Source organism: Schistocerca nitens, chromosome 1, assembly GCF_023898315.1.
Source record: "Schistocerca nitens isolate TAMUIC-IGC-003100 chromosome 1, iqSchNite1.1, whole genome shotgun sequence".
Taxonomy (NCBI): domain Eukaryota; kingdom Metazoa; phylum Arthropoda; class Insecta; order Orthoptera; family Acrididae; genus Schistocerca; species Schistocerca nitens.
The window spans coordinates 1,100,169,703-1,100,182,159 of NC_064614.1; the positions used below are offsets into that span (position 1 = coordinate 1,100,169,703).

Here is a 12,457-nt window from a genome sequence, read left to right on the forward strand (position 1 = left end):
TCACGTGACAGGCCACGCGACTTTCAGCCTTGCATTTGTTTTATTGTTTCACCAGTACTAGTCCGGTTTTTTTCTAGCCACACCTCGTATAGACAGGCAGTGTGTGCAGATGGACGTGGGCAGGTAGACATTATACCTCCCCTTAGATTACATCCAACCAAGTTGATTTGACATCCGATGCTAGGAACTTTTGATCAACATTTCGCCAACTCTGCTCCAATCTGTTGATGAGTAACTCCTGTAAATTGGGTGTACTGGTGGATGCTGAAGCACTTGTTGGTATAAAAAAGCTGTGGATTGGCAGAGGGAACCTTCGTCTATGTAACTTTCCATGCTGAAATACGACTGCACATAATGCGGCAGCTGTTCTGTCAGCTGTGAATATTTGCAGAGACGAGTCGAGTGGACCACAAGACCACGAGTTGTTGAGGTGTATAAATACGAGGGATGGAACTTTACTCACACCTCGTACAAAATAGATACGTGTTTCAAAGTTTTACTGACCTTCAAAGAAGTCTCCAGCATTGTGACCGTTCGCAGCGATGTGGAAGTCGTAGGATACTCTTAGCAGTGCCAGTTGTGTTGGCAGTTCGAGTGGCGCGGTCTATTGCCAGACGAATTTGTAGAAGTTCTGAAGCTAAGCCGCGCGGGATTAGCCGAGCGGTCTTAGGCGCTACAGTCATAGACTGTGCAGCTGGTCCCGGCGGAGGTTCGAGTCCTCCCTCGGGCATTGGTGTGTGTGTTTGTCCTTAGGATAATTTAGGTTAAGTAGTGTGTAAGCTTAGGGACTGATGACCTTAGCAGTTAAGTCCCATAAGACTTCACACACATTTGAACATTTTTTTTCTGAAGCTAATGCCGTGAAGTGTTTCCTTCAGTTTAGAAGTCGAGTTGAACTCACGAGGGCTTAAGTCAGGGGAGTGCAGTCGGTGGTATAGCACTTAGCAGCCCCATCAGTCAAACAAATCAGTAACAGATTGCACTGTACGTGCTTGAGCATTGTCCTGCCAAATACTGGTCAGGTACTGCAGGAAGTGTCATCACCTCTGTCTCTATGCTGTTCAGTTTTGGAACACATCCTACGACCAGCTATAGACCGCGCCGCTTCAACTGTCAACACAACTGGCACTGCTAAGAGTATCCTACGACTTCAACATCGCTGGCAACGGGTTATACACAATGCTGGTAACTACTTTGAAGGTCAGTAAAACTTCGAAATACGTATCTATTTCGTACGAGCTGTAAATAAATATTTGCCACTATTAAAGTTCCAACCCTTGTTCTTTTGTTATGATGATTGTTGGTGAAGACACTAAAATAAAATGTGGAGTTTTTAAAATTATTACACAGCGTTAAACGGACTAAGAGAGAATTCTTAGTTCGGTGCAGCCCACTTTTTATAGTATTTGTGAACGCAGTAACATCAGCTGGTCTCTTGCGTCTGCCTGTTTTCACGCCTGTGCTCACACATCATAATCACATTGAGCCTCCCACATTCTGCACACAGAGGCACAACGTCTCTGTGTTCATTGTTCGGCGTATAAATGAAGCAATTGTTGTGTGTCTTTAAGCCTGTCAGAAGCTATAAGAGACGTGCAACGCTTGGTGGCTAAAATACGACAGGCTTGTGACTAATGTTAGTATTGAAATGTGAATTAAACACGATGAGGATCATATAAGCACTGTATTCATTATGTTGAATGGTAAATCTAGAACATTTTCACAAATATGATAAAGGTCAAAAGTCGAAGAGTAAATAGTTATTTCAAGGAATAATTATAGCTCCATTTTCGCTTTATATTCTTCAAATCAGTTATATTATTCAAATCAATAAATATCTTGTACAGCACGCATTATAAATATCCTACGTTATTCCTCAGCGATCAGGTTATCTCGATACCAAATTTCATCAAAATCGGCTCAGCGATTTAGACGTGATTGGGTAACAGAGTTTCTTTCGCATTTATAATATTACTATGGATTATAATTACAATAGAAATTAAATATGTTACTGCAGCTGACCTACCTAATCATTTTATTTTATACTAGTTTCATATTCTACTCAAGTAGAGTTTTAATATAATTCATAGATCTTAGCTTCACAGGGTGGATAACATAATAATAATCCTATACAGTTGATGTTCGTGAGACGTACTAAGTCTCACTTTTGTCTACGATAATGATGATGTCCGAAGCAGGAGACTGTAGGACGCGTGAGACATGAAATGATAATTACTGAATCAGGAAAAGAGGATCACACACCATGCATGACTTCTCAGTGGAGCAAAGGCACAAGAAAATAATTTCCGATATCTTTAAAACTTTTTGTTAACTTTATTTAGGTCACAGCCAGCAATGGTAACATATGGTTTCAACATCATTCGCATCGCAGAATACTCAGATTTCTTATACTCTTATATAACAGAAATACATAGGACGAAATATCCGAACTTTTATTCGGCTCAGTATAATGTAACAGCATTACACAATCGCTTGTATTGTATACATAACGGTGATGTTCTTTTTCTTAAAAAAAAAAAGAAAGAAAAGCAGATGTATCTAGAACGTTAACTACTGCGTATTTCTGTAACAGAAAGTATTTAACTATAAGGAATTCTCCACGATTACAACATACAAAAATCTCGTCAATATAAAATAAGTGTGAATGGAACTACTTAGCGCCATTTTGCTGGTGGGTCTTCAGAGGTCTGTATTTGGCTGCTTACAAGGTTAATTATCATGAAATTGCCTTATAAATGCAATCTATACGAATATTTCAGGAATATAAACTAAAATTACTTTCGTCAATAAGTTTAAGCGTCTTTAGTGGTCCCATACAGGCCACTGGAAATAGGTAAGGACTGCTGCTCATTTAGCTGTCAGAAAGTAGTCAGTACGGAAGTCTTTCACGTATGAAGTTCCCGTCTTTGTTGGGCACCATACCGGGCTGTCTTGAAGAGATAGAACGCTCAGGGCGCGACTTGGAAGAGCCGCCAGTAGATGGCAACAGCGGCAACTGAGGCGGCCGCGACCGCAGCGCTGGTAGTTCGATGCGCGGCCGCCGCGCCGAGCGCCCTCAGCACCTCGATCATCGCCTCGTCGTGCTGGTCGGCGAAGGAGCGCGCCGGCTTGGCCGCTGGCGCGACAGCGACCGGCTGTGGGGCGCCGACGTCGGTCTCGTCCTCGCCGCTGGGGTCGGCAAATACCCACGTGCGGCCCACTAGCAGCACGGCTGAGCGTCCGGGAAGCCACAGGCGACCCAGGGGCACGCGAGTCCTGCACCACAACACCAGTCTCACTCACTCCACCACGATACTTCCACATGAACACAAAGCCAGGGCTTACAACGCCTTGAGCAGATAGTCTTAGAAGCAGGGCTTTTTTTCTAAAAAAAATGTTTGAGGGTGCTGCGACATTGTATATAATGCAGCGAAAATTACTTATAACTGAAGCATGGGATACCATCCGTCTGCTTTTAGCCATGACATAATCAACATGTCGAACTGAAAAAAAATAAAAAAATAAAAAAAACTGGTATCGGTCTCTTCAGTTGACTTTCAGCTCAAAGGATGCAGACGATACCAAGAAACACCCAAACATACAAGAGAATGAGGTATCGAACAAAACAGTTAATCAGAATGAGATTTTCACTCTGCAGCGGAGTGTGCACTGATATGAAACTTCCTGGTAGATTAAAACTGTGTGCCGGACCGAGACTCGAACTGGGGACCTTTGCCTTTCGCGAGCAAGTGCTTTACCAACTTTTTTTTTTTAATCTCATTTTGTTCACTGTTGTTCGTTGCATCTGCTCGGGGCGGACGTCGTAAGACATTCGTTTAAGTTCGTTGTTGATCGATTAGCTCAGTTTTTTTATTACAGAGGGCTGTTAACCCTCTGACCGAACACGCTGAGCTACCGTGCCGGCTACCAACTGAGCTACCCAAGGTACTGGCAGAAGTAAAGCTGTGAGGACGGGGCGTGAGTCGTGCTTGGGTAGCTCAGTTGGTAGAGCACTTGCCCGCGAAAGGCAAAGGTCCCGAGTTCGAGTCTCGGTGCGGCACACAGTTTTAATCTGCCAGGAAGTTTCAAAACAATTAATTTCACCTCAAATGAAGCACGCGATTCCCACCAACCCCTGAACAATAAAAGAAAATGGTATCGTACAATTCAATTGACCTATAATACATCTCAAATGAGACAGCTGAGTCCAATCAGCCCTGCGGCATACAAAACAATACGGGGAAATATTACCGAACACATATTTTAACATATAAAACACCACTAAAAGACACAATACAACAAAAACCATTCACACCTATCATCAACAACACTAGAAACTACACTACAAAAATCTTTTGTAACCTTGTTTGGCTCCCGAAATGGCATAGATGATGCGTGGTATCCTGTGCTTCAACTGACCCAATTTTTAATACAGCTGAAAATTTATTTAACTATAAAACTACAGCGTAACATTAATAGCATGTCAGTGACATCGCTTTTTCCACCAAGAACTGCACTGGTATCGTTCGTATTGCAATTACCTACACGAAAAAATGAAATAAAAAATCTACGTCCGCGAAATAAATCTTTGGCACTCTTCCAAGTCCTCAACATCGTAAAAAAATTACCTTTTTGACAAAAAAGTTTAGGGGTACGCATCCCCCAGCGTTCCCCCAGAAAAACAGCACTGTTTAGAAGTATCTACACTTTAAGGCAAAAAGAAAAAAAGAAAACGACGAACCAAGAAGGAATTGTCCGAATGGGACGGAAATCAGTAGATGTGAAAACAGAACGATTTGCTCAAAACAAAAAGCTTTACAAATTGAGCAACTCAACAACGCGCTGGTCCACCTCTGGCCCTCATACATGCAGTTATTCGGCTTGGCGTTGATTGATAGAAAATATTGCAACTCTATTTCATGTTTCCTCTTCTTTGGTGTGTTGGAGCTGCAATATTTACGTTGTTCAAAGCACAGTGTCCGAAGGAATAGGAATAGTTATAACGAGTAAAATGTAAAAGACGTACGGAAGTCCCTCCGCAACGGAAGTGGTTCGGTGCGATGTAAAAGGTTGCTTTAGCGGTCGAACTGGAAGGCTACTTGGTGGGAACGGTACGCAGTCAGTGGAACCCGACACATCGACGGTGCTAAGGGAGGCAACTGGAAGGCGCTTTGCAAGGAATTTTGCTTCGAATGTGGATTTGGTTGTTGCATGGTACTCTCGGCAATAAGAAATGGCTCTAACACATTAAAAATTCGGCGCCAAGAAGACATTGTATAGAGCATTGAAACATCAAGAGCCGTGAGTACAGTTAGCCACTGCTCCACCAACTTACAGATGTGTATCAGAGAATGAACCAGTTAATTTTTTATTTCGATTACTAGTATGTGCATAATTGGTAACTACTCCTACCCACAGCTCAGAGTGCCTTGTCTCCGTTTGTATCCACTGCGCTATTCAAAGGGAATACTAATGAATAATCCAAGTGCTATGAACCTGTCTTTAGAACCATGGCTTCAATCCTGATCATGAACCTATGCAGGATCCCCTCATAAGTGTTTATAAAACCGAGTATCCTGTTTCAAGTGAACTAGTGATGTATTCATGTTTGTCAAATGTGCAAGGATTAGCAAAAGTTGAAATTAGTTAGAATTTTGCTTAAGTACTATTAATCTATTGCAAAGTATCGTTTTGCAAAAATTTAATGCCAGACTGTGTAAATGTTACTGTCTAAAATACCTTCTCTACAGGTGATGAAAAAGGCACATAAGTTAAACTTATTTGAAACATAATTTCACCTTGATTACTATCATGGACGATTTATTTGAAGTCAACTGAGCTCGTTGTTGAACAATTTGCCTTGAAAAGAAAAAACATAAACTATTCCAAGTGAAGCTAAGAATTAACTTTAGTTGAATTAAATTTTGCTAGCCGGCCGAAGTGGCCGCGCGGTTCTGGCGCTGCAGTCTGGAACCGCGAGACCGCTACGGTCGCAGGTTCGAATCCTGCCTCGGGCATGGATGTGTGTGATGTCCTTAGGTTAGTTAGGTTTAACTAGTTCTAAGTTCTAGGGGACTCATGACCTCAGCAGTTAAGTCCCATAGTGCTCAGAGCCATTTGAACCAAATTTTGCTACTGAAATAATCAAAATGCTTGAATAGTGACACTATACCAGTTCATTGGTCCCCACGATATTCTTCTCGTGTTAGAAAGATAATTGGAACAGTACTGCTACTAAGGGAAACAAGTATAAACAGATGGATATGAACAGTGTAATTATTATATGATTTATCTTTATTTGCGGTTTATACATGCCAGTTCCCCCCATGAACCATATGAACCATGGACCTTGCCGTTGGTGGGAAGGCTTGCGTGCCTCTGATTGCTGAGGGAATTAGATTAGGAAATGAGACACTTAAAGTAGCAAAAGAGTTTTTCTATTTGGGGAACAAAATAACTAATGATGGTCGAAGTATAGAGGATATAAAATGTAGACTGGCAATGGCAAGGAAAGTGTTACTGAAGAAGAGAAATTTGTTAACATCGAGTATAGATTTAAGTGTCAGGAAGTCTTTTCTGAAAGTGTTTGTGTGAAGTGTAGCCATGTATGGAAGTGAAATATGGACGATAAATAGTTTGGACAAGAAGAGAATAGAAGCTTTCGAAATGTGGTGCTACTGAAGCATGCTGGAGATTAGATGGGTAGATCACATAACTAATGAGGAGGTATTGAATAGAATTGGGGAGGAGTTCGTGGCACAACTTGACTAGAAGAAGGATCGGTTGGTAGGACATGTTCTGAGGCATCAAGGGAACAATTTAGTATTGGAGTGCAGCGTGGAGGGTAACAATCGTAGAGGGAGACCAAGAGATGAATACACTAAGCAGATTCAGAAGGATGTAGGTTGCAGTAGGTACTGGGAGATGAAGAAGCTTGCACAGGATAGAGTAGCATGGAGAGCTGCATCAAACCAGTCTCAGGACTGAAGACCACAACAACAACAACAACAACAACAACAACAACAACATGCCAGTTAAGACAGGGGCCTCTCAGGTCCATATTTAGCCTTGCACTTCCCCCATTAACATTTCAGTGCTGTTTCAAGTAGCAATATTGAGTGTAGCTCTTATTAGTGTGAGTTTGGTACGATTTTGCTTTCTATTGATTACTAGTAAGTTCATAATTGGTAACTACTGCTACCCACAGCTCAGAGTGCCTTATGTCCGTTTGTATCCTCCCTGCTTTTCAAAGGGAATACTAATGAAAGTTCAATAACTGATACTCAATTTCCTTAAACTTATATTTCCCATTTAATGTGCCTAATTAGGTTGCCCACCGTTCATTTTCCATTCCTTTATGAATTTTACTAATTTCATTAACCCCAAAATTAAAGTTTGTTTAGTTTTTCTGTTAATTGCACTCTATTCAAACACATAGTCCGATACCTTCATCCATTAGACACTCGCACTTTCAAAACTCAAAATCCTCCCAGAGGGTAACAATAGCTTATGTCACGGCAGGCTAGTGTTATAAGCTGTCGTGGCTACGTGCAGACAAATGCTGAGATTTCCGTACTCTCTGTCTCATCAATGTGCACTGTTCGACGTATCTCCCCTCGACCTTTACGCTCTTGCCTGAACAACATGGCACGTACACCCGTTCCCATTAGACCAAAATCCTTTCTGACCCGCTCCATCAATCAGCCGCTCTCTCGAAGTCCTTTTCAGTAGCAGGAAGCAGACTTTGGAATGATGTTCCTGATTATGTTACACAACTGAATAACATCTCCATCCTCAAATGACAGTTAATGATACACTCGTACCTGCAGGAGCAACAATAGCGTCTATCTTTGTCCCCGAATTCACTCGTTACCCCAATACATCCTTCTTTCCTACCCCTATTTCACACTGCTCTTAGCTGGTGCAGACTACCTAAATTCTTTGCCTCAGAACTCGCTGTGTCAGAAATAAGAAAGTACACTTTCCAGCGGAGTTGGTTCAAATGGCTCTGAGCACTATGGGACTCAACTGCTGAGGTCATTAGTCCCCTAGAACTTAGAACTAGTTAAACCGAACTAACCTAAGGACATCACAAACATCCATGCCCGAGGCAGGATTCGAACCTGCGACCGTAGCGGTCTTGCGGTTCCAGACTGCAGCGCCTTTAACCGCACGGCCACTTCGGCCGGCTCCAGCGGAGTGTGTGGTGATATGAAGTTTCCTGGTAGAATAAAGATGTGTGCTGGACATAGACTCGAACTCGGGACCTTTGCTGTTAGCGGGTACGTGCTCTACCGACTGAGCTACCCAGTCACGACATACGACACCTACTCACGGCTTTATTTCCGCCAGTACGTCATTGTTTAGGTTCCAAACTTCAGAGAAGCTCTCCTGCGAAACTCGCAAGACTAGCACTCCTGTAAGAAAGGATATTGTGAAGGTATGGCTTAGCTACAGCCTGGGGGCTGTTTACAAAATAAGGCAATGTGTGGGTGCAACTCTAGATCCGGCACACGGATTTTAGCTGCCAGGAACTTTAAAAGTGCACTTTATTGCTTCCATTATCACTGTTATCATTGTTACTAATATTATAAAGGCAGCAGTAGAAGAGTAGCACTATTACTGCTACAATTAACTCCATTGGTTGAATAAAATGTTCTCGGGTTTCCAACCGCGTCAATTGCTTAAAAGTACACGAGCTTTCGGCCACGCACTCCTTGGCCGTTGTCAAGTGTTATGACTGCCAGTGGGCTGTTGGTGCGCCCTTATATACGCTAGCTGCCGGCTGTGACGTCACTGGTGCCCGTGACATTGCCATATATGGGCATGTTTTGAGTCGGCGTTCGATGTGCCCTCTTCAACCGCGCGATCGCTGGATCCCACGAAGCGCTGAGCTGCAAGCCACCGTCTCTATTCAGGGTGTTTGTGGTAATTTTTATTAAAATAGCTTCTTTTATTAAACTGTCCCAGAAGCCGTTAGTACGAGCCACGACAGAGGTATCGTCAAATTTTATGTGGTGACCGTTTTCTAACGCATGTTCAGTTAACGCAGATTTCTCTGGATAACGTAGGCGATAATACCTCTCATGCTCTTTCCTGCGTTGTTCCACAGTGCGCACTGTTTGTCCGATGTACTTCTGGCCACTATTGAAATAAAAATTACCGCAAACACCCTGAACAGAGACGGTGGCTTACAGCTCAGCGTTGCGTGGGATCCATCGATCGCGCGGTTGAAGAGGTCACATCGAACGCCGACTCAAAAAAATGTTCAAATGTGTGTGAAATCTTATTGGACTTAACTGCTAAGGTCATCAGTCCCTAAGCTTACACACTACTTAACCTAAATTATCCTAAGGACAAACACACACACCCATGCCCGAGGGAGGACTCGAACCTCCGCCGGTACCAGCCGCACAGTCCATGACTGCAGCGCGCCGGACCGCTCGGCTAATCCCGCGCGGCACGCCGACTCAAAACATGCCCATCTATGTCAATGTCACGGGCACCAGTGACGTCACAGCCGGCCGATAGCGTATATATGGGCGCACCAACATCCCACTGGCAGTCATAACACTTGACAATGGCCAAGGAGTGCTTGGCCAAAGGCTCGTGTAGTTTTAAGCAACTGACGCGGTTGGAAACCCGAGAACATTTTATTCAATGTTATCGCCGCGAGACTCTGCATTCATACAACTTACAACTTTATTGGTTGTTTGTCAGGACTGTTTTTCGCATTCTCTGTATATACACTCAAATTATCTCACTTATGTTAGTACTATCTAATTGCTGTCATATTAAAACCATTTTCATTCCTTAGATATCTCTGATGTCAAAAATAAAAGTACTGTGTGTGTGAAACCCTGGTCCGATGTAAGAGAGGGCTCGAAGGCCCTAATCTAAGGGATTAAATAAATGCAGAAATACATCAGCAAAATAAATGGTAAACAATCAATTACGTTGCGTGCGTGTTGAGTAAAATTGTGCTCGACAAATCGCAGTGACGTGGTTCAGTATTGTCGGTCTTTCGCTTCCAGCCACGCCTAACGGGTCACTGCACCTCCCCCTCCCCCGCTGTCTCACCCCCTCCCCCGCAACGAACTTGTGACATCACACTCGTCGGCTTGTCCCGTACACATTGCGAACTCTCGGCTATGTGCAGGGCCCACGGGAAATTAATATTTAATTGAAAACGTACCAACTAAAAGTCTTAACTTTGTCGTGCGTTATCAAGAGCTTGCATGCATTTAAAGGAGTAGCCACGAATTATTAAACTTGCCTAAAACAGATAACTCACTTTCAGCTGGAGAGGGCTGCTGGATCGTAAGATCTACAGTGTCACGTGTTATGACGTACGCATCATTGACTGTCTTTTTCGTCGGCCTAGCTCTGCATGAATTACATAACAAAGTGGAATGAAGATCCATGCGCTGCGTTTATGTCTGAGAAACAGGGATGGAGAAGTAGCAATAACGTACACACCAATTCTTTCATAAGTGGAGCACTGTCACATGCTAGACATCTGAACATCAGTGCGTGGCACCATTCACGTTGTAAACTACATGAATCTAAGTTTCGTCTGAATAAACCACTGGCCGCTTGCATTCTGCTTCTTAATTTTTTGTTTTACTGAGTTCCATGGTACGCTTTGTTTGAAGCTATGTCGTCTCATTCGCATAGGATAACACGTTTATTCTGGCATCTTTGGAACCAAATCCTATAGACACAATTTTTTCCCCAGGTTTAGTTACTAGCCTCGAGTTGCAAGACCTCTAAAGATTCTGAAGTTTCCTGATAATACATGTATCCATATTGTTAATGGAATGCGATTATTTATTTTGTGCTGAGTGCTTTTTCTCCTTTATGATGTTGTTGTTGCTGTGGTCTACACCCCAAAGAATGGTTTGGTGCAGCTCTCGATGCTACTCAATCCTGTGCAAGCCTCTTCATTTCCAAGTAATTACTGCAAACCACATTCTTCTGAATCTGCTTACTATATTCATCTCTTCGTCTCCCTTTACGATTTTTACCCCCCACGTTTCCCTCCAGTACTAAATGATCGGGACCGATGACCTAGCAGTTTGGTCCCTTCCCCCCCCCCCCCCTCCTTTAAACCAACCAACCAACAAAATGTCCCACCAACCGATCCCTTCCTCTAGTCAGTTTGTGCTACAAATTTCTCTTCTCCCCTATTTTATTCAGTACCTCCTCATTAGTTACCTGATCTACACATCTAATCTTCAGCATTCATCTGTAGCACCCGATCACCCCATTACATATGTTTCTATTCTCTTCTTGTCAAGACTGTTTATCGTCCATGTTTCACTTCCATACCTGGCTACACGTCATACAAATACTTTCAGAAAGGACTTCCTGACACTTAAATCTATACTCGATGTTAACAAACTACTCTTCTTCAGATACGCTTTTTTTGCCATTGCCAGTCTGCATTTTGTATCCTCCCTATTTCGACCATCATCAGTTACTTTGCTTCCCAAATAACAAAACTCATTTGCTACTTTAAGTGTCTGTCTCATTTCGTAATCAATTCCCCCCACATCAACTGATATAATTAGACTACATTCCATTATCCTTGCTTTCCTTTTATTGATATTCATCTTATATCTTCCTTTCGAGACACTGTCCATTCCGTTCATGTCATCAACGAACCTCAGAGGTTTTATTTCTTCTTCCCGGACTTCAATTTCTACTGCAAAAATTTTCTTTTCTTTCCCCTACCACATGCTCAACATATAGACTCAATGATATCGGAGATAGGCTATAACCCTGTTTCACTCTCTTCTCAACCATTGCTTCCCTTCCCTGCCCCTCGACTCTTATAACTGCCATCTAGTTTCTGTACGAATTATTAATGGCCTTTCATCCCTGCATTTTACTCCAGCCACCTTCAGAATTTGAAAGAGAGTATTCCAGTCAAAGTTGTCGAAAGCTTTCTCTAAATGCTATAATCGTGGGTTTGGCTTTCCTTAACGTATCTTTTATGAGATCTCGTAGGGTCAGTATTGCCTCGCGTGTTCCTACATTTCTCTGGAATCCAAACTGATCTTCCCGAGGTCGGCTTCTACCAGTTTACCACTCTTCTGTAAAGGATTCGTGTTAGTATTTTGCAGCCATGATTTACGAAACTGATAGTTCGATAATTTTCACACCTGTCACCACCAGCTTTATTTGGAATTGGAATTATTATATTCTTCTTGAAGTATAATGGTATTTCGCGTGTCTCATACATCTTTCTTACCAGATGGAAGAGTTTTCTCATGGCTGGTTCTCCCAAGGCTATCAGTAGCTCTAACGGAATGTTGTGTACTCCTGTGGCCTTGTTTTGACTTACGTCTTTCAGTGCTTTGTCAGATTCGTCAAGCTCTTGATATTCATACAGGTGGTTCTCTTTTCTCCAAAAGCCTCTTTTATTCTCCTGTAAGCAGCATCTATCTTACCC

The 12,457-nt window shown here is 42.6% G+C and overlaps 1 protein-coding gene across 1 annotated transcript in view; it reads right to left on the reverse strand.

Annotated features, from left to right (window-relative positions):
• Positions 1-2,312: 2,312 nt before the first annotated feature.
• The window catches only part of LOC126198763 (uncharacterized), a 210,100-nt gene continuing 199,955 nt past the window's right edge, over positions 2,313-12,457 (reverse strand). The window contains exon 11 of the mRNA XM_049935324.1: positions 2,313-3,276. Within this exon, the coding sequence (XP_049791281.1) occupies positions 2,970-3,276 (307 nt within the window). The 3' untranslated portion in view covers positions 2,313-2,969. The remainder of the gene's footprint in view (positions 3,277-12,457) is intronic.